We start from the raw sequence: 24,005 nt of genomic DNA, 5'->3' as shown, positions 1-24,005 counted from the left end.
AAGTCACACGGGATCAGGGATGAGCTGGCAAAGTGGATACAGAACTGGCTCGGTCATAGAAGGCAGAGAGTAGCAATGGAAGGGTGCTTTTCTAATTGGAGGGCTGTGACTAGTGGTGTTCCACAGGGATCAGTGCTGGGACCTTTGCTGTTCGTAGTATAAATAATTGATTTGGAGGAAAATGTAACTGGTCTGATTAGTAAGTTTGCAGACGACACAAAGGTTGGTGGAATTGCGGATAGCGATGAGGACTGTCAGAGGATACAGCAGGATTTAGATTGTTTGGAGACTTGGGCGGAGAGATGGCAGATGGAGTTTACATAGAAACATAGAACAGTACAGCACAGAACAGGCCCTTCGGTCCTCGATGTTGTGCCGAGCAATGATCACCCCACTCAAGCCCACACATCCACCCTATACCAGTAACCCAACAACCCCCATGAAACTTATTTTTTAGGACACTAAGGGCAATTTAGCCTGGCCAATCCACCTAACCCGCACATCTTTGGACTGTGGGAGGAAACCGGAGCACCCGGAGGAAACCCACGCACACACGGGGAGGACGTGCAGACTCCGCACAGACAGTGATCCAGACGGGAATCGAACCTGGGACCCTGGAGCTGTGAAGCATTTATGCTAACCACCATGCTACCGTGCTGCCCTGACAATCCAGACAAAGGCCTTAATCCAGACAAATGTGAGGTAATGCATTTTGAAAGGTCTAATGCAGATGGGGAATATACAGTGAATGGTAGAACCCTCAAGAGTATTGAAAGTCAGAGAGATCTAGGTGCACAGGTCCACAGGTCACTGAAAGGGGCAACACAGGTGGAGAAGGTAGTCAAGAAGGCATACGGCATGCTTGCCTTCATTGGCTGGGCATTGAGTATAAGAATTGGCAAGTCATGTTGCAGCTGTATAGAACCTTAGTTAGAACACTTGGAGTATAGTGTTCAATTCTGGTCGCCACACTACCAGAAGGATGTGGAGGCTTTAGAGAGGATGCAGAAGAGATTTACCAGGATGTTGCCTGGTATGGAGGGCATTAGCTATGAGGAGCGGTTGAATAAACTCGTTTTGTTCTCACTGGAATGACGGAGGTTGAGGGGCGATCTGATAGAGGTTTACAAAATTATGAGGGGCACAGACAGAGTGGATAGTCAGAGGCTTTTCCCCAGGATAGAGGGGTCAATTACTGGGGGGCATAGGTTTAAGGTGTGGGGGGCAAGGTTTAGAGGAGATGTACGAGGCAAGTTTTTTTACACAGAGGGTAGTGGGTGCCTGGAACTCGCTGCCGGAGGAGGTGGTGGAAGCAGGGACGATCGTGACATTTAAGGGGCATCTTGACAAATACATGAATAGGATGGGAATAGAGGGATACAGACCCCGGAAGTGTAGAAGATTGTAGTTTAGTCGAGCAGCATGGTCGGCACGGGCTTGAAGGGCTGAAGGGCCTGTTCCTCTGCTGTACTTTTCTTTGTTCTTTGGTGCTCATTCCTTCAGTTGCCAACGCCCGCAGAGTTCTGAGATTCCCTCCCTGATCACCTCTGCCTCTCTCATCTGCTGCCAGACATTCCTTCAAACCTGCCACATTGTTCAAACTTTCCATCACTTCTCCAAATATCGCCTGTTGTGACTTGGTGTCAACTTCTGTTTGACAAAGTTCCGATTAAGTCCCTTGAGACATGCTACTGTGCTAAAACTGCTATATAAATGCAAGCAATGTTGTCCCTTTGTTATTATATTACCAAACTGGTTAAGCTCTCATTGTTTATACTGGAGCTCAGAAGACACATTTCCTGGCAAGGGAGTCGTCAGGTGGAAGTGATTGCCACCAAAATCAATTTGCCCTGTGTTGATTTGATTCTTGAAACAAAAAGGAACTGAATAATTATCTGATAAGGGATGTGAATTTATATAGATGCATATAAAGGAAGAACTTGAACTTCCATCATATCTTTTGGATGCTCCCAAAGCACTTTACTGCCAAAGAAATACTTTCTGACGTGTACTCACTATAGTACTGTGGGAAATATTGCAGCCAATTTGCACGTAGCAAACGCCACAAACAAAAATGTTTATAGTGATGCTGCTTCAAGGATAAATAGTAGCCACAACACTGAGGAGAAGTCCCTGCTCCTTTTTGAATAGTGTAGTGGAATCACTGTCCCACAGCTGAAGGAGAAATCGGGGCCTCAGTTTAAAGCCTCATCTGACAGACTGCCTCCCTCAGTGCTGCAACGGAAGCATCAGCCTTGACGTTTGTGTTTTAGAAACTTTGGAATGGGGCTCGAAAGCAGAACCCTCGTGCCCGGATGTGGGCGCACAACCAAGTGAGCATGGTTGGCATTTTGTGTACTTGGGTGGTGAAATATTGCTGGGGTGCCAGAGGGTTGAGGGTAAAACTCAAGCAATCAGAAGCAAGCAGAACTTTACAGCTCTGAGACACAACATCAGAGCACAGGATCTTCAGACAAATGCTTCACTGCTCTCACAGATTGCAGGAAAACCAGCAAGAAGACGGGAGCACCAGTATTTCAAGAGCTTGTGGATGTGAGCAGTTGGCACTTGGTGTGAAAATATAGAATTATTTAACATTCTATTTACTGAGAGTCATAGATGTTTACAGCATGAAAACAGGCCCTTCGGCCCAACTTGTCCATGCCGCCCAGTTTCTATAACTAAGCTCGTCTCAACCGCATAAAAATAAGGGGCCGGCCATTGAAGACAGAGATGAGAATTGTTGTTTCTCTCAGAGGGTTCTGGGACTTTGGAATTCTCTTCCTCAAGGTGGTTAGGGCAGTCTTTGAGTATTTTTAAGGCAGCTGTTGATTGATTCTCGATAAGCAAGGGGGTGGAAGGTTATCGGGGGTAGGCAGGAATTTGAAGCCAAGGTTAAAATTAGATCAGCTGCGATCTTATTGAATGGCGGAGCAGGCTCGAGGGGCTGAATGGCCTACTCCTGCTCCTAATTTGTATGTTCATATGTTCCCATTCTTGTTCCCACATGTGAAGCCACATGGGTGCACCCGCCGGTGTGTGGAGCAGGCAGACCCTGACGTTATTCACGGCATAAAGCTGTTTGATGCCGGTGGTGCCACCCCGGAGATCTACGTTCCACCCAATGATCTCTCTTAACTTGACACTGTTGAGCACAAGTTCAACAGAAAGCAGGATCTGGCTGGTTTAGCTCAGTGGGCTAGGTAGCTGGTTTGTGATGCAGAACGAGGCCAGCAGTGCGGGTTCAATTCCCGTACCAGCTTGACCGAACAGGCGCCGGAATGTGGCGACTAGGGGCTTTTCGCAGTCACTTCATACTTGTGACAATAAAAAGTTATTATTATTATCTTCACTAACACTATTCAAAGGGATGAGCTATTTCCAGGTTAGTTGCTGGCTGACCTATCCTGACTGCTGCCACTATTCTGCAAGTGCTGGAGCTTTCTATAGGCGTTGCAACTTGCAAAGGCTGGCAGGGAGTGAAGGGCCAGATACTGAATGATTTTCCGCTCACTTGAAGGCTTCTGCAAAAACAAGTTGCACTCAGACATGGGCATTGCTTTGCAATGCAGCGTGACGTGGGGAACTGGGGCTACCCTGAGCAGGACAAGCTGCTAGAAGAGTGAGGAAAAGGAGGGAAGAATATGTCTCAGCAGGATATATCCACCCACGGTATTCAGGAATCAATTCCCCCACCTGAACCTCAGCAGTGAACTTCAGTAGAAGACACAACAGATGGCTTTAGAGGTTAACCCCAAGCAGCTCTGCATTTAGAAGGACTGACTTCAGGCTGCACCAGTCTAGCTGACCGGCTGGCTGACATGCAGAGCAAACATACTGGTAAAGTGGCAAGGATGAGAGGACAAATACCATCTTCTTCAAACAGGGCAGCAGGATCATGCTCAATGGAGCCGCTGTCACACCTTCTCAGCAATCCCAGCAATCTGTAGCAGCACAGATGTTTGTTCTCTGCTACCCCCTTGGGACTCCATAAATACAGACATGATGGCAGCAGTCTGACATTACATTACTGCTGTCTGAACTTACACAGCAGCACTCAATATTGCGACTTGAGCTGCAACGGAAGCTTCAAAATTGGCCACCAAATACTGCAGCGTGGATGGGTCCACAAGTATGTGAACAAAGATGTCCATGACTTCAATGCTGGAAAAGATGGGCTCTCAGCTTTGAGCAAAGCTCTGTGCCAAGTTGGTGTTGGTCTCTTCGATGGCCCTCGACAGTAACAGCAATGTTTCTGGCAGGCTCTCCAATGCCAGAAACATTTTGGTTCGCAGTCATCAACATTCATCTGGAGGCTGCTCCATCCTCATGTTAGAGTTTTGCAGCTGAACCAGGGAACAACATCGCCCTCAGGCGAGCTTGCACCTGCATTATCATGTCCTTGTTGGAGATCAGTTTATGCTCAGTGTCTCACCACAATCAGATCATGGTTCTAATCTACGCATTAGCACCCACCAGTATCCGAGCTGGTGTGGCCAATGTGAAATCATCACGGTGTCTTCATCATCACCGTCTTTTTGCTGTTCCTCACTGCCGGGTTAAGATTCAGCTCTTGGTTATGTAAAAGGATAATGGCACAAGGATAAGGTTGCAGAGAAGGGGAGGGAGGTTGGGAGGGTAAGTATGAAGTGTATGGTGACACTACCTACAGCTTGTGAATGAGAGGAGTGTTTGGTATGAGGGAGAAGTGGTGAGGAGGAGGATTAGGTTTCAAGGATATCACCATCTTCAATGGGTTAACTCCCACAACCTCCGCAATGCCGTTCCAGTAATGGCTGGTAATGTCTCCTCCATCTGTCTAAATCTGCTCTTGAGAAAACGCTAGAATGCATTGCTAAGGAGGTGGTAGCAGGACATTAAAAATGAATCAGAATATAACCAGGCAGAGTCAACATGGTTTTGAGATATCTATTTGTTTTTTTGAGGATGGAGAAGGGGGAACCAGCAGATGCAGTATATTTAGGCTTCCAACAGGCATTTAATAAGGTGTCACATAAAATAAGAGCTTACGGTGTTGATGTATTAACATGAATAGAGGATTGGTTAACTACCAGGAAACAGGGAGCACAGTGGTTAGCATTGTTGCTTCGCAGCTCCAGGGTCCCAGGTTCGATTTGCGGCTTGGGTCACTGTCTGTGCGGAGTCTGCACGTTCTCCCCGTGTCTGCGTGGGTTTCCTCCGGGTGCTCAGGTTTCCTCCCACAGTCCCGGAAGACGTGCTGTTAGGTGAATTGGACATTCTGAATTCTCCCTCAGTGTACCCTAACAGGAACCAAAGTGTAGCGACTAGGGGATTTTCACAGTAACTTCATTACAGTGTTAATGTAAGCCTACTTGTGACAATAAAGATTATTATTATTATTAAACGGATGACTTTCAGGTTGGAATCAGTGCTGTACTGGTTTGTGGCTGGAGAGTTGGGAGTGAGGGAGTTGGAACTTAGCAAATACATCTTCCTTTTTGATCTGGGACGAAGACACATCAAAATTGAAACCATGTGCAAAAACCAACTCCTTGCTTACTGAAAGTACATCGTTAGAGAGATTTATTATAAATTTAATGGTTTCATTATTTACATTGCCAGACAGCTGCCACTTAAGTGAGTTTATGGTGTGGGTGTGTTTCAAATGGGTATTGTGTGGTCATCTAGCCATTTTCTGGTTCATTTCATTGGGTAATGCCTTAACCATTCAGAATAAAGCTCCTTGGGCTAAATTTCAAACAATACTTGACAGTTAACTGTCAGTCACCACCAACTGATGCATTCTCCATGGCAATGCCTCCACCAATCAGGGTCCACTTGTCAACCAATCAACACCCTCTTCTCATACAGTATGAAGTTATTGTTTCCCATGATATTGGCATTTTTGTGATTGTCCTGATGAGTGCAATACGAAAAGCTTTGGCAGCATGACTTTCTTCAGCAATATTATTTAAACGGAGAGAGACTGCAGAATGATGAATTACATAGGGATCTTGATGTCCTTGTACTTAAATCACAAAACATGGCATGCAGGTACAGCAAGTAATTAGGAAGGCAAATGGATGCTGTCCTTTGTTCTCTGGGGGAATAGATGCAAGGACCCTCCTGTGAATCCCTGTTTGTCCCTTGTTTATTCCCTTTATTTTCATTTGTTTTGGCTTTTATACCTTTAGTGCGTGGATCATTTAATGTGCCTATGCCTTTAAGATGTACTGCACTTTGAATTTGAGGGTGTTGCCCATGTTCCAGGCACTCACTACCCTCTGTGTAAAACAGTTGCATCGCACATCTCCACGAAACCTTTTCCCCTCGCACCTTAAACCTATGTCGTCCAGTAACTGACTTTACCATCCTGGGAAAAAGCGTCTGTCTATCCACTCTGTCCATGCCATTCATAACTTTGTAAACCTGTGTCAGGTCACCCCTCAACCTCTGTTGTTCCAGTGAAAACAATCCGAGTTTATCCAACCTCTCCTCATAGCTATACCCTCCAGACCAGGCAACATCCTCTTCATTATCTGCAACTCCACCAACCTTTGTGTCGTCCGCAAACTTACTAATCAGACCAGTTACATTTTCCTCTGAATCATTTATGTATACTACGAACAGCAAAGGTCCCAGCACTGATCCCTGCGGAACACCACGAGTCACAGTCCTCAAATCAGAAAAGCACCCTTCCATTGCTACTCTCTGCCGTCTGTGACCGAGCCAGTTCTGTATCCATCTTGCCAGCTCACCTCTGATCCTGTTCGACTTCCTCTTTTGTACTAGTCTGCCATGAGGGACCTTGTCAAAGGCCTTACTGACAACAGTCACTGCCCTTCATCAACCATCTTTGCCACTTCCTCGAAAAACTTGATCAAGTTAGTAGACACGACCTCCCCTTCGCAAAGCCATGCTGTCCATCACAATTAAGTCCATTTCTTTCCAAATGTGAGTAAATCCTGTCCCTCAGAACCTTCTCCAATAATTTATGACATAAGGCTCATCGGCTTATAATTTTCTGGATTATAACAGATTGGGTAGCACAAGTGGATAGCACTGTGGCTTCACAGCGCCAGGGTCCCAGGTTCAATTCCCCGCTGGGTCACTGTCTGTGCGGAGTCTGCACATTCTCCCCGTGTCTGCGTGGGTTTCCTCCGGGTGCTCCGGTTTCCTCCCACAGTCCAAAGATGTGCAGATTAGGTGGATTGGCCATGATAAATTGTCCTTAGTGTCCAAAAAGTTTCGGAGGGGTTATTGGATTACGGGGATAGGGTGCGAAGTGAGGGCTTAAGTGAGTCAGTGCAGACTCGATGGGCCGAATGGCCTCCTTCTGCACTGTATGTTCTATTTCTTCTTCCTTTCTTAAACAAAGGAACAACATTTGCTATTCTCTAGTCCTCTGGGATCTCTGTAGCTAATGAGAATGTAAAGATTTCGGTCAAGGCTCCAGCAATTTCCTCCCTTGCCTTCCTCAGTATTCTGGGGTAAATCCAATCAGGCCTTGGATACTAACACTTAATGATGCATTTTGGTAGATCCAATTCAGATGGGAGCTATAAAATAAATGGCAGAACCATCAGGAGCATAGAGACACCGAGGGATCTGGGTGTGCAGGTCCACAGATCCTTAAAAATGGCAGCACAGGTGGAAATGGTGGTAAAGAAAGCATATAGGACAGGGTACTGAGTATAAAAGCTTGCAAATTATGTTACAATTATACAGAATGTTGATTAGGCTCCATACTGTGTCCAATTCTGGTCACCACACTACCAGAAGGACATAGAGGCTTTGGAGAGAGTACAGAAAAGGTTTAACAGGATGTTGCCTGATATGGAGGGTATTAGCTATGAGGAGAGATTGAATAAACTGGGATTGTTCTCCCCAGAGAGACAGAGGATGAGGGGCCCCAACAATTTCCTTCTTTGCGTCCCTCAGAATTCTGGGGTAAATCCCACCAGGCCCTGGGATTGGATTGGATTTGTTTATTGTCACGTGTACCGAGGTACAGTGAAAATTATTTTTCTACGAGCAGCTCAACAGATCATTAAGTACATGGGAAGAAAGGGGAATAAAAGAAAATACATAATAGGGCAACACAAGGTATACAATGTAACTACCTAAGCACCGGCATCGGATGAAGTATACAGGGTGTAATGTTAATGAGGTCAGTCAATAAGAGGGTCATTTAGGAGTCTGGCGACAGTGGGGAAGAAGCTGTTTTTGAGTCTGTTTGTGCGTGTTCTCAGACTTCTGTATCTCCTGCCCGATGGAAGAAGTTGGAAGAGTGAGTAAGCCGGGTGGGAGGAGTCTTTGATTATGCTGCCCGCTTTCCCCAGGCAGCGGGAGGTGTAGACTGAGTCAATGGATGGGAGGCAGGTTTGTGTGATGGACTGGGCGGTATTCACGACTCTCTGAAGTTTCTTGCGGTCCTGGGACGAGCAGTTGCCATACCAGGCTGTGATGCAGCCCGATAGGATGCTTTCTATAGTGCATCTGTAAAAGTCGGTAAGGGTTAATGTGGACATGCCGAATTTCCTTAGTTTCCTGAGGAAGTATAGGTGCTGTTGTGCTTTCTTGGTGGTAGCGTTGACGTGGCAGGGATTTATCCCCGACTGAAACTTTGATCTCCTGTCCGGATTATTCTCTAATACCAGGTTTAGTATAATCCATTTCCTCATTGGACTGTTTACACATTGTTTGAAGAAACTCTCCTGGATACTTCTTACAAATTCTGCCCCATCCAAGCCTCTCGCACTAAGTGAGTCCCAGTCAATATCGGGGAAGTTAAAATCACCCACAATTCACTTCCATTCCAAAACAGCAAATGTAAGGGAGATGACTGCTGATCCATCTTGATAGACTTGGCTGTTGACCAGTAAGACTATTTTGAATTGCCAGGCCTCATCAATAGATGGTACTGATTGGTCAGGATGTTCTCTGGAATGTTCCTCCCTCTGTGCGACTGTTTCCAGTTTAGTTTAGTTTTGAACTCAGAGCTGAATGAGGCTCTTTGAGTTTCTCTCTCCCGGAAAGGGTGAACCTCTCCGAAACACCCGGATGCAGATTTTTGTTAACTCCTCAATAAAGCTGGAGGACATTCTACTGTGACTGGAAACCGAGTAAAACCCAGGCTGAAAACTGGTTCTGAGGGGAGACAAAGAAAATCTTCAGGACATCCAGAGAAGCCAGCAGCTGGAGGCGGGGTCAGTTGTTTAAAAACCCTTTTAAACTCCTGTGTGAGGAACTCTGTTCTTATCTCATGGCGGCTGCCGGTCATTCTGGTGGATTTGGGAACAAATAGGAAACAGGTACTGGCCTGAAGCTGTTCTTTTGAGTGAAGATCTAGGGTAATAAAAGGAAGGTGACTCCCCCAGAGGAAACCCTACATCCTGGGGGGTTCTGACTGAATGCTCCTGCCAGAAGATCCTCGTTAGCAATCCAACCAGTCGTTATAATCACTCTTCATCCTGGGAGGACAGGCAGCTTCCGCAACAACTTCAATATCCGAAGCAAGGACACTCATCTCCCATTTCATCTTCATCCTCTTATTATTATTACCCCTCTGTGTGTCTGTCTTGTGTATGTTTGGGTAGAGGGTGGAACGGTAAAAGGGGGGGGAGCAGTAGATTATCTGCCGTTATTCTATTATAATTATTACATGTCTTAGCTCTATTTTTGTCATAAATAAACAGTTGTTGTGTTTCACTTACAAATCTGGTGCCTCTAAGTCATTGGAACACTCAAGGGCCAAAGATCTCAGAAATATTAGACAGATTATTGGTTAATTGACTTGAGTTGGGAATCGGGGGTTGTGTGGGGCTGTAATCGACCGCACACTTACCCAGGACTTAGTAACATAAATTGGGGGCACATCCAGGATTTTGCAGCATTAGACGACGAATCCAGGTTGCACCAGGTTTGTGGTAATATATGAAATGAAATGAAATGAAAATCGCTCATTGCCACAGGTAGGCTTCAAATGAAGTTACTGTGAAAAGCCCGGAGTCGCCACATTCCGGCGCCTGTTCCCGTACCAGCCTCCCCGAACAGGCGCCGGAAACAGGATGGCTCAGCTGCTCAGCGTTTACTGCAGGTAGACCTACCTCCAGTTTATTTAAAGTAGTTTCACAAAGTCCTGCCAGTCGCATTGGAAAGTTAATTAAAAGTAGATATACCACTCAAAGCTACGAAGGTGGAGGTAATTGGTGCAAATGCCAAACATTTTAATTTCATGGAGATGCTGGAGCACAGGGTGTCGTAACACAATAGAGTGTAAATGCAGGGAGGTTTTACTACAACCACACAGGACATTAGTGTAACTGCAACAAGAATACTGAATAGAGTTTTGGTCTCCTTACCTAAGGAAGGATACAAGCCAGTCCATGTCTGTGAGTGGGGTGTGTGTGGTGCGAGGGGCTGTGGGGTGTGTGTGTGTGGTGCATGTATGTGTGATGCGTGTGTGTGTGGTGTGTGTGGTGCATGTGCGTGTGTGGTGCATGTGCGTGTGCGGTGCATGTGCGTGTGCGGTGCATGTGCGTGTGTGGTGCATGTGCGTGTGTGGTGCATGTGCGTGTGTGGTGCATGTGTGTGTATGGCGCATGTGCGTGTATGGCGCATGTGCGTGTGTGTGTGTGATGCATGTGTGTGAGATGCATGTGTGTGTGAGATGCATGTGTGTGTGAGATGCAAGTGTGTGTGATGCATGTGTGTGAGATGCATGTGTGTGTGAGATGCATGTGTGTGTGATGCATGTGTGTGTGATGCATGTGTGTCTGTGTGTTGCATGTGTGATGCATGTGTGTGTGATGCATGTGTGTGTGTGTTGCATGTGTGTGTGTGTTGCATGTGTGTGTGAGATGCATGTGTGTCTGTGTATGTGGTGCATGTGTGTGGTGTGTGTGTGTGTGGTGCATGTGTGTGTGTGGGGGGCGTGATATTAACTGAAACAAATTGTCAAACATATAGCTGTCTTCAGATGGATAAACATGTTTAATGTGTAATAGGCATGTCTGACTTTAGGGGTGGGGTCCCCTATCAGTACCAACTTTAGGTGGTCTGTGCCCTCAAGGTCCTCCCACGTTTCTTTCACCACACTCCGCCTTCGCTGCTTCTCCAATCTTCCCACATATCCCTCCTCCTCGACTTTAACTATTGACATATCCCCTGGGTTCACACACATCTTTTATTTCTCTAAATTCTTTCATTATTACCTCCTTTTGTCCCGTTGCATTGTCACTTCTTGTCATTTAATCATCTTCTGTCCTCCACATTCTGGTAAATTTATATAATTAAAGAGCCTGAATAATGGGGGAGAATTATTTTTTTGACTTGAACATAATAGGCTATCTGCCTATTGTAAAAATGTCAGGGATAATCTTGTACTCCTCGTTCTGTAATCCTCTGCACACGCACACATGCTGTAGGTTGGGAAGGGAGCCTTGAAATAAAAAATGCCAGTGTTCTCAATCAGCTTTTACATCTGCATGAATATATTGGGTTTCTGACAAATCCACAAAGAAAGGACAGGATTGCTGTCGATTGCTGTTTAAAGAAAAATTCTAATCAATAACAATTGCGTAATCTTCAGCAACCCCATTTAAAACCCATTGAATTTTTATAAGATTTTCTAAGTAGTCGTAGCAATGAAAAGAATTAGGAAACATGCGCTTGGTTATATTGATTTGTTTCAATTCATTTGAGTTAAAATGCAGAGATAAAGCATTTCCTGGGCAATTGCTTATTGCTGTCGGGTCCTTGCAGCGCAACTGGATGGCACTGCCGAGTTCGGTAACACAGTGTGCAGAAGCTGCACTGGCTGCTCATTTCACCAACCACATCCCCAGAACATGAAGTTGAAAAACGGGCTTTTCCTGCTCACTGACGCCTGCCTATAGATGAATCAAACCTGTTGGACTTTAACCTGGTGTTGTCAGACTTCTTACTGTGCTCACCCCAGTCCAACGCCGGCATCTCCACATTATAGATGAAAGAATGCAAGGCAAAAATCAAAAGAACAAACTTGTGTTTGAATGGTGACATGCACAACTTCAGGACATCAAAGTGCTTCACAGCTTCTGAAGTACGTCTCTTTTAATTCGGTGACTGGTGAAATGTGTGAAAGGTGGAAGGTGGAAAGCAGCTTGCAAACACAGCGGGCTGACACGGCCAACAATCCAAAAGCCAGGAATCCGTTTCAGCTACGCTGGCTCAAAGGTCAAATACTGGCCCAAACACGGGGAAGAACTCACTTTTCTTTACATCATGGGGATCATTTACGTTCACCCAGTGGGTAGAGAAGGAGTCTCGGTTTACCATCTCATCTTAAAGATAAAGGGCAGCACGGTGGCGCAGTGGTTAGCACTGCAGTCTCGCGGCGCCGAGGTCCCAGGTTCGATCCCGGCTCTGGGTCACTGTCTGTGTGGAGTTTGCACATTCTCCCCATGTTTGCGTGGGTTTCACCCCCACAACCCAAAGATGTGCACGCTAGGTGAATTGAACATGCTAAATTGCCCCTTAATTCAAAAAAATGAATTGGGTACTCTAAATTTATTTTTTAAAAGATAACACCTCCGATGGGGCAACACTCCCATCAGCACAGCACCGGGGGCGGCAGTCTGGATTAGATGCTCAAATCTCTGGAGTGTGGTTTGAACTCCTGACTCAAAGGCAAGGAGTGATCTACCCACCAAACCGGGTGATCAAGGCTGACGGTGTTTAAGCAAAGGGTGGGCAGTGATTTGGATCCGACAACGCGAGTAAATTGTCCTCGGTGAGACTGGCCCCGTTTCTGCCGTCCTTTCAGCTGTGATCAGATCATTCTGGGAGGCCGGAGATTTGAATCACAGATCTCTGCATTAGCATTCCATGAAGGAGGCCAATGGGGGAGTGTGTGAGATATGGTGGAGGCTGCTTCTTGCTGGAGGCCGACTAGGGACTCTGCACTCTCAGCGTGTGGTGAGGCACTCCGCAGCTACATCAATCTGTAGTGTCAGCTCACAAAGTAAGTAGCCATGTGTTTTCAGCTAGATATGGGTTTCATTAACTCAGGGTAGCCACAAAGGCTGCACTTTTCCAATCTCTGGTGGCTTTTAAAAGGGTTCCTTTTTCATAATTTAGCAGCACCTGTCACTTTTGAGGAGGAAGGAGGGCCAATTAGCTCCCAATTCCGATACCTTTCCAACATTTGGCACCAGTAAGCAAAAAAAAAAAGATGCAGGATTTCGCAGCAGGAGGAACATTTTCCTGGCTCCGCCAGATTTTGAAATCTCAAAACATTAACAGATTCATTAAAAGTAACAGGAAAATCAATAACCTTCACACCATCAACACAACCCTGATCTGACCGACCGATTAGAAGCAAATGTTTCTTTGTTCAGATTACTCCCATTCCCTCCCCATTTCCCGAAAATGATGCTATCCATTAGGGTTTAGTTCCACAACCACTCCTGTCTGCAATCTTGTGTCATATCTGACTCCGAGGTGAGCTTCTGACCACATATCTGTGCCATCACGGCCAGTTATTTCCCTCTGCCTAACATCACCTCACTTTAGTCATGCCTCAATTTATCAGCTGCTGAAACCTATATCCATATCCTTGTTCGCTCGAGACCTGCACACTCCTGTCTGGCTTCCCACATGCTACCCACATAATTTGGAGGTTATCCAAAACTTTGCTGCATGTCCTAACTCAGGCCATGTCCTGTTCACCCATCACCCAGTGCTGACTGAGCCACAGTGGCTACTGGTGAAGCCAACTACTTAACTTCAAAATTCTTATCCTTGTTTTCAAATGCCTCGGCCCTCTATATCTCTGGAACCTCCTGCAGCCCACACACTCAAATCTGCTCTCCCCCAATTTTCCTAGAATCCCTACAGTGCAAAAGGAAGCCATTTGGCCCATCGAGTTTGAACCGAAAATCTGAGAGAGGACCCTAACCCTGGCCCAAGACCCCACCCTTTCCCCGGTACCTAACCTTTTGGACACAAAGGGGCCAAAAGGACCCAGAAGACGTGCTTGTTAGGTGAATTGGCCATTCTGAATTCTCCCTCCGTGTCCTCGAACAGGCGCCGGAATGTGGCGACTAGGGGATTTTCACAGTATCATCATTGCAGTGTTAATGTAAGCCTACTTGTGACAATAATAAAGATTATTATTATTTAGCTTGACCAAACGACCTAACCTGCACACCTTTGGACTATGGGAGGAAAACGGTGCAGCCGGAGGAAACCCACGCAGACACAGGAAGAATATACAAACGCGCATTTATATAATGTAATTGAAAAGATCCCATATTGCTTCACAGGAGGATCAAATAAAATAATGTCAAGCTACATAAGGGAATACAAGACCAGTTGACCAAGAACTCAGTTAAGGAGATACACTTCCTGGAATGAAGAGCTTGTCGAATGAGGAACGGTTGAGGAATCTGGGTCTGTACTCGTTGAAGTTTAGAAGGATGAGGGGGGATCTTATTGAAACTTCCATGATATTGCGAGGCCTGGATAGAATGGACGTGGAGAGAATGTTTCCACTTGTAGAAAAAAAACTAGAACCAGAGGACACCATCTCAGACTAAAGGGACGATCCTTTAAAACAGAGATGAGGAGGAATTTCTTCACCCAGAGGGTGGTGAATCTGTGGAACTCTTTGCCACAGAAAGCTACGGAGGCCAAATCACTGAGTGTCTTTAAGACAGAGATAGATAGGTTCTTGATTAATAAGGGGATCAGGGGTTGTGGGGAGAAGGCAGGAGAATGGGGATGAGAAAATATCAGCCATGATTGAATGGCGGAGAAGATTCGATGGGCTGAGTGACCTAATTCTGCTCCTATGTCTTATGGTCTTACTTTAAGGAGCATCTTAGGGGAAAGGTTAAGGTTTAGGTAGAGAATTCCAGAACATATGGAATGGGAGCTGGAGACATGATCACCAATGGGAGGGATGAAGAAATTTGGGGATGGGCAAAAGGAGAGAATTGGAGGAAGGCAGAGATCACAAAGGGTTTTCACATCTGATGGAGATTTCAGAGGTTGGCAGGAGCAAGATCATGGAGGGAGTGAACACAAGGCTGAACATTTTTAATTTGAGATGCTGCTGCACTGGAAGCTAACGTAGGTTGTGAACATAAGGTTGATGGGTAAACAGGAATTTGTACGAGTTGAGATATGCACATTTACTTCTCAAAAGTGATCAGGAGCAGGTCCTCCAGCAGCCAATTCTAAGATTGACTCAGCAGGCACTCAGTTCAACAGATAACTTACCATTACGTGCAGCTTAGAACATAATTTACACCTCCCAATTTTTAAACAATTTACTGCCACATGATGAACAATCAACATTCTTGAACTTACTCTCAAATTTCTCCAACCATCCATTTTATTGCAAAGGCTCATTGCTCTGAACTATGATTTCAGGAGCTCCTGCAGTGCTTGATCTTGCCACTCTGTACCCTTCATCCTACAATCCCATCATCTCTTCTACTAATCATAGAATCCCTACAGTGCAGAGGCAATTCGGCTTAGTGAGTCTGCACCAACCCTTGGAAAGAGCACCCCACCTAAGCCCATGCCCCCGCAGTACAGTATCCCCACTTAATCCTTTGGCCATCAAGGGACAATTTATCATGGCCAATCCACCTAACCTGCACATCTTTGGACTGTGGGAGGAAACCGGAGCAACCGAAGGAAACTCACACAGACAGAGGGAGAAAGTGCAAACTCCAACACAGTCACCCAAAGCTGGAAGTGAACCTGGGTCCGTGAAGCTGGGAGCAGCAGTGCTGATGTTTCTGTGCCTGGAAGGGTAAAACCTATAGTTTGAATCATCCTGGACAAAAGGTGTTTGTATGTTGGTTTCAATCCTAATTGTGATTCTATTATGTTTAGAGATGGCAACACCACAAATAATAAATAAGCCAGCAGTGGCTGCTTAGCTACTGGGGCTTTGAAAGGTAGAGAAGCTTTTAAGTTTAAGTTTGGCTAATTTGATTGTAATTAGAGATAGGGAGTCAGAGAGAAGGCGGCTTTCACAGCTCTGCTGGAAGCAGTTGGTTTTAGAAGGCTAAAGAGGGAACATTGCTCTCAATCTTGCCAGAAGAGAAGCAATACCATGGAGTAATGGTTAAGAAAACAGATGCCAGAAACCTAAAGACCAGTTAGTTAAGGCAGCTAGAAAATGAAGAGAAGTTTCCAAGACGCCTGGAGCTAACAGATGTAAACAGATTACTGTTTAATAAAGTCACAGAGATTTGAAAGGCATTGGATCGTGAGTGGCCAGAAAGAACTCTGCGGTAGTGCTAAGGTTTGCAAGTAATTACTACAGTTTGGGAGACAGGATTTGAAATAAATGTGGAAATCGGTGGATGGACTTCAGAATGTGTGTGTAAAAGCCTTTAAGACAAAGGAAATCATAGAACTATCATAGAATTTACAGTGCAGAAGGAGGCCATTCGGCCCATCGAGTCTGCACCGGCTCCTGGAAAGAGCACCCTACCCAAGGTCAACACCTCCACCCCATCCCCATAACCCAGTAACCCCACCCAACACTAAGGGCAATTTTGAACACTAAGAGCAATTTATCATGGCCAACCCACCTAACCTGCACATCTTTGGACTGTGGGAAGAAACCGGAGCACCCGGAGGAAACCCACGCACACATGGGGAGGATGTGCAGACTCCGCACAGACCCAAGCCGGAATCGAACCTGGGACCCTGGAGCTGTGAAGCGATTGAGATGTGAATCTGAAGGGAGAGGTAGAAAACCTGAAAGTGTAACCTTGATAGAAGCAATAAAGGGAAAGAATAATTTAGAAGAAGATTTGAAAGTGTAACTTTTGAAATCGGAATTTAAAATCACTCGTGTGGAAATCGGGGTTCAGTGAGACAGGGTAGCTCACAGCATTAAAATCATCTGGGGAGGGGTTCCGCGCAGAGTCATGGACCCTAACTTGGGTTCAGAGTGGTGCGTGTATTTGCCCACAGTCAACCTGGGTGCTTAAAAGGACTTTGTGTTAACAAGACCATTTTAGCTTAATATACACTTTGTAATCCAGGTTAATCTTAAATTCTGTGTGTATTTGTTAAACTCAGAGGGAGTAAAGAAGTATTGTGCAATAATCTAACTTTGTTCAATAAATGTTTTTCCCTTGTTGTTTAGACTTGTCTTGTGAGTCTGTTCCTCCATGTTTTATAAAGGAAAGTAGAAGTTGCAGATTTTTGAGCCAGGGTTCCATTCTAGGATCTTCCCTTCCAGTTATATCAACTGGGATTGTGACAACAAGAATGATGCGGCGGCACGGAAGCACAGTGGTTAGCACTGTAGCTTCACAGCTCCAGGGTCCTAGGTTCGATTCCCGGCTTGGGTCACTGTCTGTGCGGAGTCTGCACATTCTCCCCGTGTCTGCGTGGGTTTCCTCCGGGTGCTCCAGTTTCCTCTCGAAAGACATGCTTGTTAGGTGGATTGGACATTCTGAATTCTCCCTCTGTGTACCCGAACAGACGCTGGAGTGTGGCGACTCGGAGATTTTAATAGTAACTTCATTGCAGTGTTAATGTAAGCCTACTTGTGACAATAATAAAGATTATTATTTATATCATCATAGAATTTACAGTTCAGAAGGAGGCCATTCGGCCCATCGAGTCTGCACCGGCTCTTGGAAAGAGCACCCTACCCAAGGTCAACACCTCCACCTTATCCCCATAACCCAGTAACCCCACCCAACACTAAGGGCAATTTTGGACACTAAGGGCAATTTATCATGGCCAATCCACCTCACCTGCACATCTTTGGACTGTGGGAGGGAACCGGAGCACCCGGAGGAAACCCACGTACACACGGGGAGGGTGTGCAGACTCCACACAGACAGTGACCAAAGCCGGAATCGAACATGGGACCCTGGAGCTGTGAAGCAATTGTGCTATCCACAATGCTACCGTGCTGCTTTTGAAAAACTGGGGAAGAACAGTTAGAACAAAAGAGAAAGTCAGGGATAGGTTAGAAGACGGGCGTGATGAAATGACAAACATTTTGTCGATCCAAAGACAAAGGAAGAGGGAATGATAGCAGTAAACAATAAAAGATTGGCCCAGAGTCGGTATGAATGACATGAACTCAGTGGTGAGTCCAGAAGGTTATAAAGTGCCAAATCGGAAGACGAGGTGCTGTCCCTCCAGTGTGCATTGGTAAAGAGCCGATTGCTTGGAAGGTGCCATGGGAAGGGAATGACGTGTTGTGGTGCTGAGGGAGTGGATCAGGCTGTCACAGAGGAAACGGTCCCTTCAGAATGCTGTAGGTGCAGTTGAGGTAGCTGTGGGTGTCTGTGGGCTTGTACTGAGTATTAGTAGACAGTGTATCCCCAGATAGGGAGACAGAGAAGTCAAGGAAGAGAAGGGATTTGTCAGAGAGTGGACCATGTGAAGGTGAGAGAAGGGTGGAAATTCAAAGCAAAACTGATTAATGTTTCCATTTCAGGATGAAAACGGGAAGCAGCACTGATGCAGTCGTCGATGTACAGGAAAGAGAGTTCTGGGTGGTGTTTGATTAGAACCGAAACAATGAATACTTTGTATTGCCCCATAAAAATGGCAGGCACAATTTTTGTTTGATGGAGGTGAGACAAGTTAAAAGAGAAACTCTTCAGTGAGAGAATAAGTTCAGCCAGGGGCAGCAGGCGATGTTTCTGGCCTGCATTCAAGGCGAAATTGAAGAGGCCTCAAGCCATCCTGGTGGGAGATGGAGGTGAGAGGACATTCATGGTGACAAGGAGCCGCTTAGGGCCAGGAACCTGGAAATTGTTAAAATGATGCGGGGCAGCAGAGGAATCACCAAGTTAGGTGGGAAGAGACTGGACGAGGTGGGAAAAATGCGGTCAAGACGGGAAGAAGTATGTTTAGTGTGTCAGGAACAGGCTGAAATGATGAGTGGACTCGGACAACCCTTTTGGGAAGGAGGTAGACGTGAGCTGTATGGAATTGGGGGACCAAGTGGTTAAAGGTTACGGAGGGAAGATCCTTCCCCATACGAGATGAAGTCGGTGGCCATCCTGGAAATAATGGCTTGATGTTTGGTGTCGGGGCCATAGTCCAGGGGAGGTTTCTGAGTTGCACTGAGCCTGTGCAAGGCTCTGCCACCTCCTTTCTAATCTTGACCCCGCTCAGTAGCGGTGAGCACCTTCCACTTGAGGTTGTCTACAATCAGCAGGTTAGCAGGGACCAGGGGGGTACACTAGACATCAGCAATGACATTATCATTAAAGTTTGAAGTTGAATTGTTTTCTGGTGCAAATATTTATGTTTATAGGGGTGGAATTTGAGTCTGGGTTTTGGAACTATGAGGCAAACCTCTTTATCAATAATGATCCCACTTGATAAAAAACTAGAGCAGGATTGGGCCCTATGGCCCCCGCAGGATTGCTCCACCATTTAATAAGACAACAGCTGATCTTCTGCTTGAATGCCATATTCCTGCCAAATCCCCGCAGCCATTTCGCATCCCGCATTCCATTAGTGTCCAAAAATCTACTGATCTATCGAGGGCAGGTGGCAGCGAGAAAAGGGGGGAGCGAGTGAACATAGAACATACAGTGCAGAAGGAGGCCAATCGGCCCATCGAGTCTGCACCGACCCACTTAAGCCCTCACTTCCACCCTATCCCCGTAACCCAATAACCCCTCCTAACCATTTGGACACTAAAGAAAATTTATCATGGCCAATCCACCTAACCTGCACGTCTTTGGACTGTGGGAGGAAACCAGAACACCCGGAGGAAACCCACGCAGACACGGGGAGAACATGCAGACTCCGCACAGACAGTGACCCAGCGGGGAATTGAACTTGGGACCCTGTGAAGCGGTGGGAGGTGGATAACGGTGAAGTGAGGGCATAGGATGCCTCTGGAGCAGATAGAGGGAACAAAAGACAACCCACTATAGCATCCGACATAACATTAGAGACACAAGCCTTCAAAAGCTGCGGAGTGCTGGGCAGGCAGACCTGTGTTGTCAATCTCTCCCTCAGATTCAGCCAGGTGACCGAACTCAGCAATCCAGCCTCGTCTTGAGACACGCTGAGAGTTGTTCGGGATCAATGTAAAACTGTGGATTACCAAGGTCGAGGGAACAAAAGGAATCATAAAAATTATAATTCAAACAAAGTGATTCCGATTTCACTGTCTTTCAGCAAAACTTTCAAAAACATCCATCTCTAAGAGCCCTTGGAGAATTAATTAGAGAGAGGTACAAAGAATTTGTTCAGCTTCAACAGCAGGATGCTGTCTGCCAGAAAATCTTAACAGACCTCAGTCAGCTTGGGGTATTTATTGTACAAAGAGGGGGAAGAGTGAAGAAAGCAAAAAAAAAAAACAAACATTAATGGGCTGAAAAAGACATTTTCAAATCACTTACTTTGAATAGTTGAAAAGTCGGCTGCCCCACTGCTGGTGTGTGCCCCGGGTTCCAGAGTGGAAAAAGCAAGAATCAGTCCCATCAAACGCGTTCAGTCCATCCTCGGTGTTACTCGACGCGTGGCTGTGTACAATGTCAAGTAGCACAAACAGTCCCATCGAGTGGGCTGTGTCAACCAGCTCCTTCAGCTCCTCAGGAGTCCCAAAGCGACTGCAGACAAAACACATACAGGAGCACCATTATTTATTTTCTTTTTATTTGCTTTTTGAATGGGGTGATCTTTATTGCTCTCTGGATCTTTACATAAATGTGCTCACAACAAGCCTGTCACTTTTCTTTTGTTGACCAAAATCAATGCAGAATTTTTTTAAAGAATCACGCGAGCGGTGCTGGAAACATACAGAAAGACAAGTGCTCGCATTATCCTCGCCAGCAAAGCACTGACATTTTCCACCGTAAGTCATCAACAAACAAACCGCCTGCCACACGCATCCCACATCCAGAATAAAAATATTTTGAATGCCTACAGGTTGAGCTTCTGAATCCCAACCAAACCGCTGTAATCACTGGCTGGGCATCAAAAGAGAGAGAAAAATAATTCAATCTCCATTGGACTTACAAGCTCAAAAAAACGCATTAAATCATAGCAATCTCACTGTGCTGTAAAGGTCTGGTGCACGCAGGGTTAATGTGGGTCTGAGTACAGTACTGCCAACACAGTAATGTGAGAGAGCACGTGGCCGGCCCCAGGATCAGTAGTGTTGGACTGAGCCGTGTGTACCAGCCAGCACGGAAACAGCTCCGAGCTTGTACACTTTACTGCATATATGGTCAATGACTACGGAGATTTCCTCAGACTACACAGTAGCACAATGGTTGGAACAGTTGCTTCACAGCTCCAGGGTCCCAGGTTCTATTTCCCCGCTGGGTCACTGTCTGTGCGGAGTCTGCAAGTTCTCCCCCTGTCTGCGTGGGTTTCCTCCGGGTGCTCCGGTTTCCTCTCACAGTCCAAAGATGTGCAGATTAGGTGGATTGGCCATGATAAATTGCCCTTAGTGTCCAAAAAGGTAGGCGGGGTTACTGGGTTATGGGGATAGAGTGGAGGTGTGGACTTGGTAGGTGCTCTTCCAAGAGATGGTGCAGACCCGATGGGCCGAATGGCTGCCTCTGCACTGTAAATTCTATGAGACCTACCAAACTGTAACCAACATGAAAAAAATGAAAATCGCTTATTGTCACAAGTAGGCTGCAAATGAAGTTACTGTGAAAAGCCCCTAGTCGCCACATTCTGGCGCCTGCTCGGGAAGGCTGTCACGGGAATTGAACCGTGCTGCTGGCCTGCCTTGGTCAGCGAATTAGCCCTGTACTAAACAGCCCAACATCCTACAACACCTACAGCACCAAGGCAGTGTCATGTGAGTGGCCCTTTAAGTCTCTTATCATGTGACTTGTAGCGCATTGGGCTGTGGCTGTCAGGGGAGAAGGGGTTTCGTTTTCAGTTTGACTGCTATGGACTACAGAGAGAGAAAAGAAGTGTTTTACCTGTTTCTCTCTGATTTCATTGCTATTCCAGACAGAAGCACATTTGGTGTGGTTAACTGCCTTGTTAACTTTATAGATATAGTTGTTTTCCAGAAGGAGTGTGAATCTGTTGTTTGGAACTGGATCAGAATTTCAGGAAAAAGGCCATTCCAGTGAGAATACAGTGTGCTGTGCCCCGCCTTGAAAAGGTTTTGATTTAATTGGATTTTGTTGTTGAATTGGAACAGCTAAGGGGAGATTTATCAATAATAATATTCTTTATTGTCACAAGTAGGCTTACATCAACACTGCAATGAAGTTACTGTGAAAATCCCCTAGTCACTCTGGCACCTGTTCAGGTACACAGAGGGGGAATTCAGAATGTCCAATTCACCTAACAGCACGTCTTTCGGGACTTGTGGGAGGAACCCGGAGCACCCAGAGGAAACCCACGCAGACACAGAGAGAATGTGCAGACTCCACACAGACCCAAGTCAGGAATCGAACCTGGGACCCTGGAGCTGTGAAGCAACTGTGTTAACCACTGTGCTATGTTAAGTGTTATACATAAATTACTGTAGCTTTGTGGTGTTTTTATGTTTGTTTGATAAAAACTCTTGCTGTTTACATATAAAATATGTTACCTACATTCTTAGATTAAACCTTGTTTTGATTCAAGTGTCGAGGAAGTCTGATGAATCACACCTGCAGCCAAGTCTTTTGTGCTTATCCTAACCAAATTGAACATAAAGGCCAAGTGAACTTCATAATACACTTTGGAGTTTCTAAACCTGGCCCAGAACAGTGGGCATTCGGCCAGTCATATCTGTGCCAGCTCCTAAACACCTGTCCAATTTAGCTCCCAATAATCTCCTTTCTGTTGATTCTCCGTCAGCCTCGCTTCAGATGACAGGACTTATGGCAGAGCCAGAAGACTGGGGATGCGAGCCTCTGTCAAGGATCCGAGTGATTATTCTAAGGAGGTTAAGGATTTATTTAGGAAGGACAGACAAAATGGAAAAGACGGTGGGGTTGCACTGCTGGGTAAAGAGGGAATTAACACAGTAGTGAGGAAGGACATTAGCTCCGACAATGTGGAACCTGCATGGGTAGAGCTGAGAAATACAAAGGAGAGCAGGCCACCCTGGACTGGGTACTGTGTAATGAGAATGGACTCATTGACAATCCAGTTGTGTGAGACCCCTTGGGGATGAGCGACCATAATATGACAGAATTTATCATCAAGGTGGAGAGCGAAGTACTTAATTCTGAGCCTAGTGTCCTGAATTTTAACAAAGGAAACTACGATAAAACGAGGCACAAATTGGCTTTGATAGATTGGGGAATGCTACTGAAGTGGATAGGCAATGGCAAACATTCAACGAGCGCATGGGGTGCGGCAACAATTGTTTCTTCCTGTCTGGCACAAAGGTTAAACGGAACAGATGGCCAATCCATGGCTTACAAGTGAAATTAGAGATAGTATTAGATCCAAGGAAGAAGCATACAGATTGGCCAAGAAAAACAACAGGTCGGAGGATTTGGAGCAGTTTAGAATTTAGCAAAGGAGGACCAAGGAGTTGATTAAGAAGGGAAAAATAGAGAGTAAGCTTGCAGAGAACATAGAAACTGACTGTAAAAGTTTCTATAGGTGGATGAAGAGAAAAAATATTGGTGAAGACAAGTGTAAGACCTTTACAGTCAGAAACAGGGGAATTTATAATGGAGGACAAAGAAATGGCTGAGCAACTAAACACATAATTTGGTTCCGTTTTCACAAAGGAGGACACAAATAAAATACCATAAACTTTGGGGAATGCAGGATTTAGTAAGAGGGAGGAACTGAGGAAATCACTATTAATAGAGAAATGGTGTTGGGGACATTGATGGGATTAAGGCTGACAAATCCCCAGGGCCTGATAATCTACATCCCAGAGTACTTAAGGAAGCGGCTCCAGAAATTGTGGATGCCTTGGTGGTCATCTTCCAGGATTCTATAGATTCTGGAATAGTCCCTGCAGATGAAATGAAAAAAGAAAATGAAAATCGCTTATTGTCACAAGTAGGCTTCAAATGAAGTTACTGTGAAAAGCCCCT

General features: G+C 45.7%; 1 protein-coding gene across 4 annotated transcripts in view; it reads right to left on the bottom strand.

Annotated features, from left to right (window-relative positions):
* Positions 1 to 24,005, bottom strand: part of LOC119968715 (1,4-alpha-glucan-branching enzyme-like) — a 707,296-nt gene that overhangs the window by 293,545 nt on the left and 389,746 nt on the right. For all 4 annotated transcript variants that reach the window (XM_038801318.1, XM_038801319.1, XM_038801320.1 and 1 more), the window contains exon 7: positions 20,388 to 20,597. In XM_038801318.1, coding sequence (XP_038657246.1) covers positions 20,388 to 20,597 — 210 coding nt within the window. The remainder of the gene's footprint in view (positions 1 to 20,387; positions 20,598 to 24,005) is intronic.

Source organism: Scyliorhinus canicula, chromosome 7 (assembly GCF_902713615.1).
Source record: "Scyliorhinus canicula chromosome 7, sScyCan1.1, whole genome shotgun sequence".
In the NCBI taxonomy this organism is placed as follows: Eukaryota; Metazoa; Chordata; class Chondrichthyes; order Carcharhiniformes; family Scyliorhinidae; genus Scyliorhinus; species Scyliorhinus canicula.
This window is presented reverse-complemented; position numbering and strand designations above follow the sequence as displayed.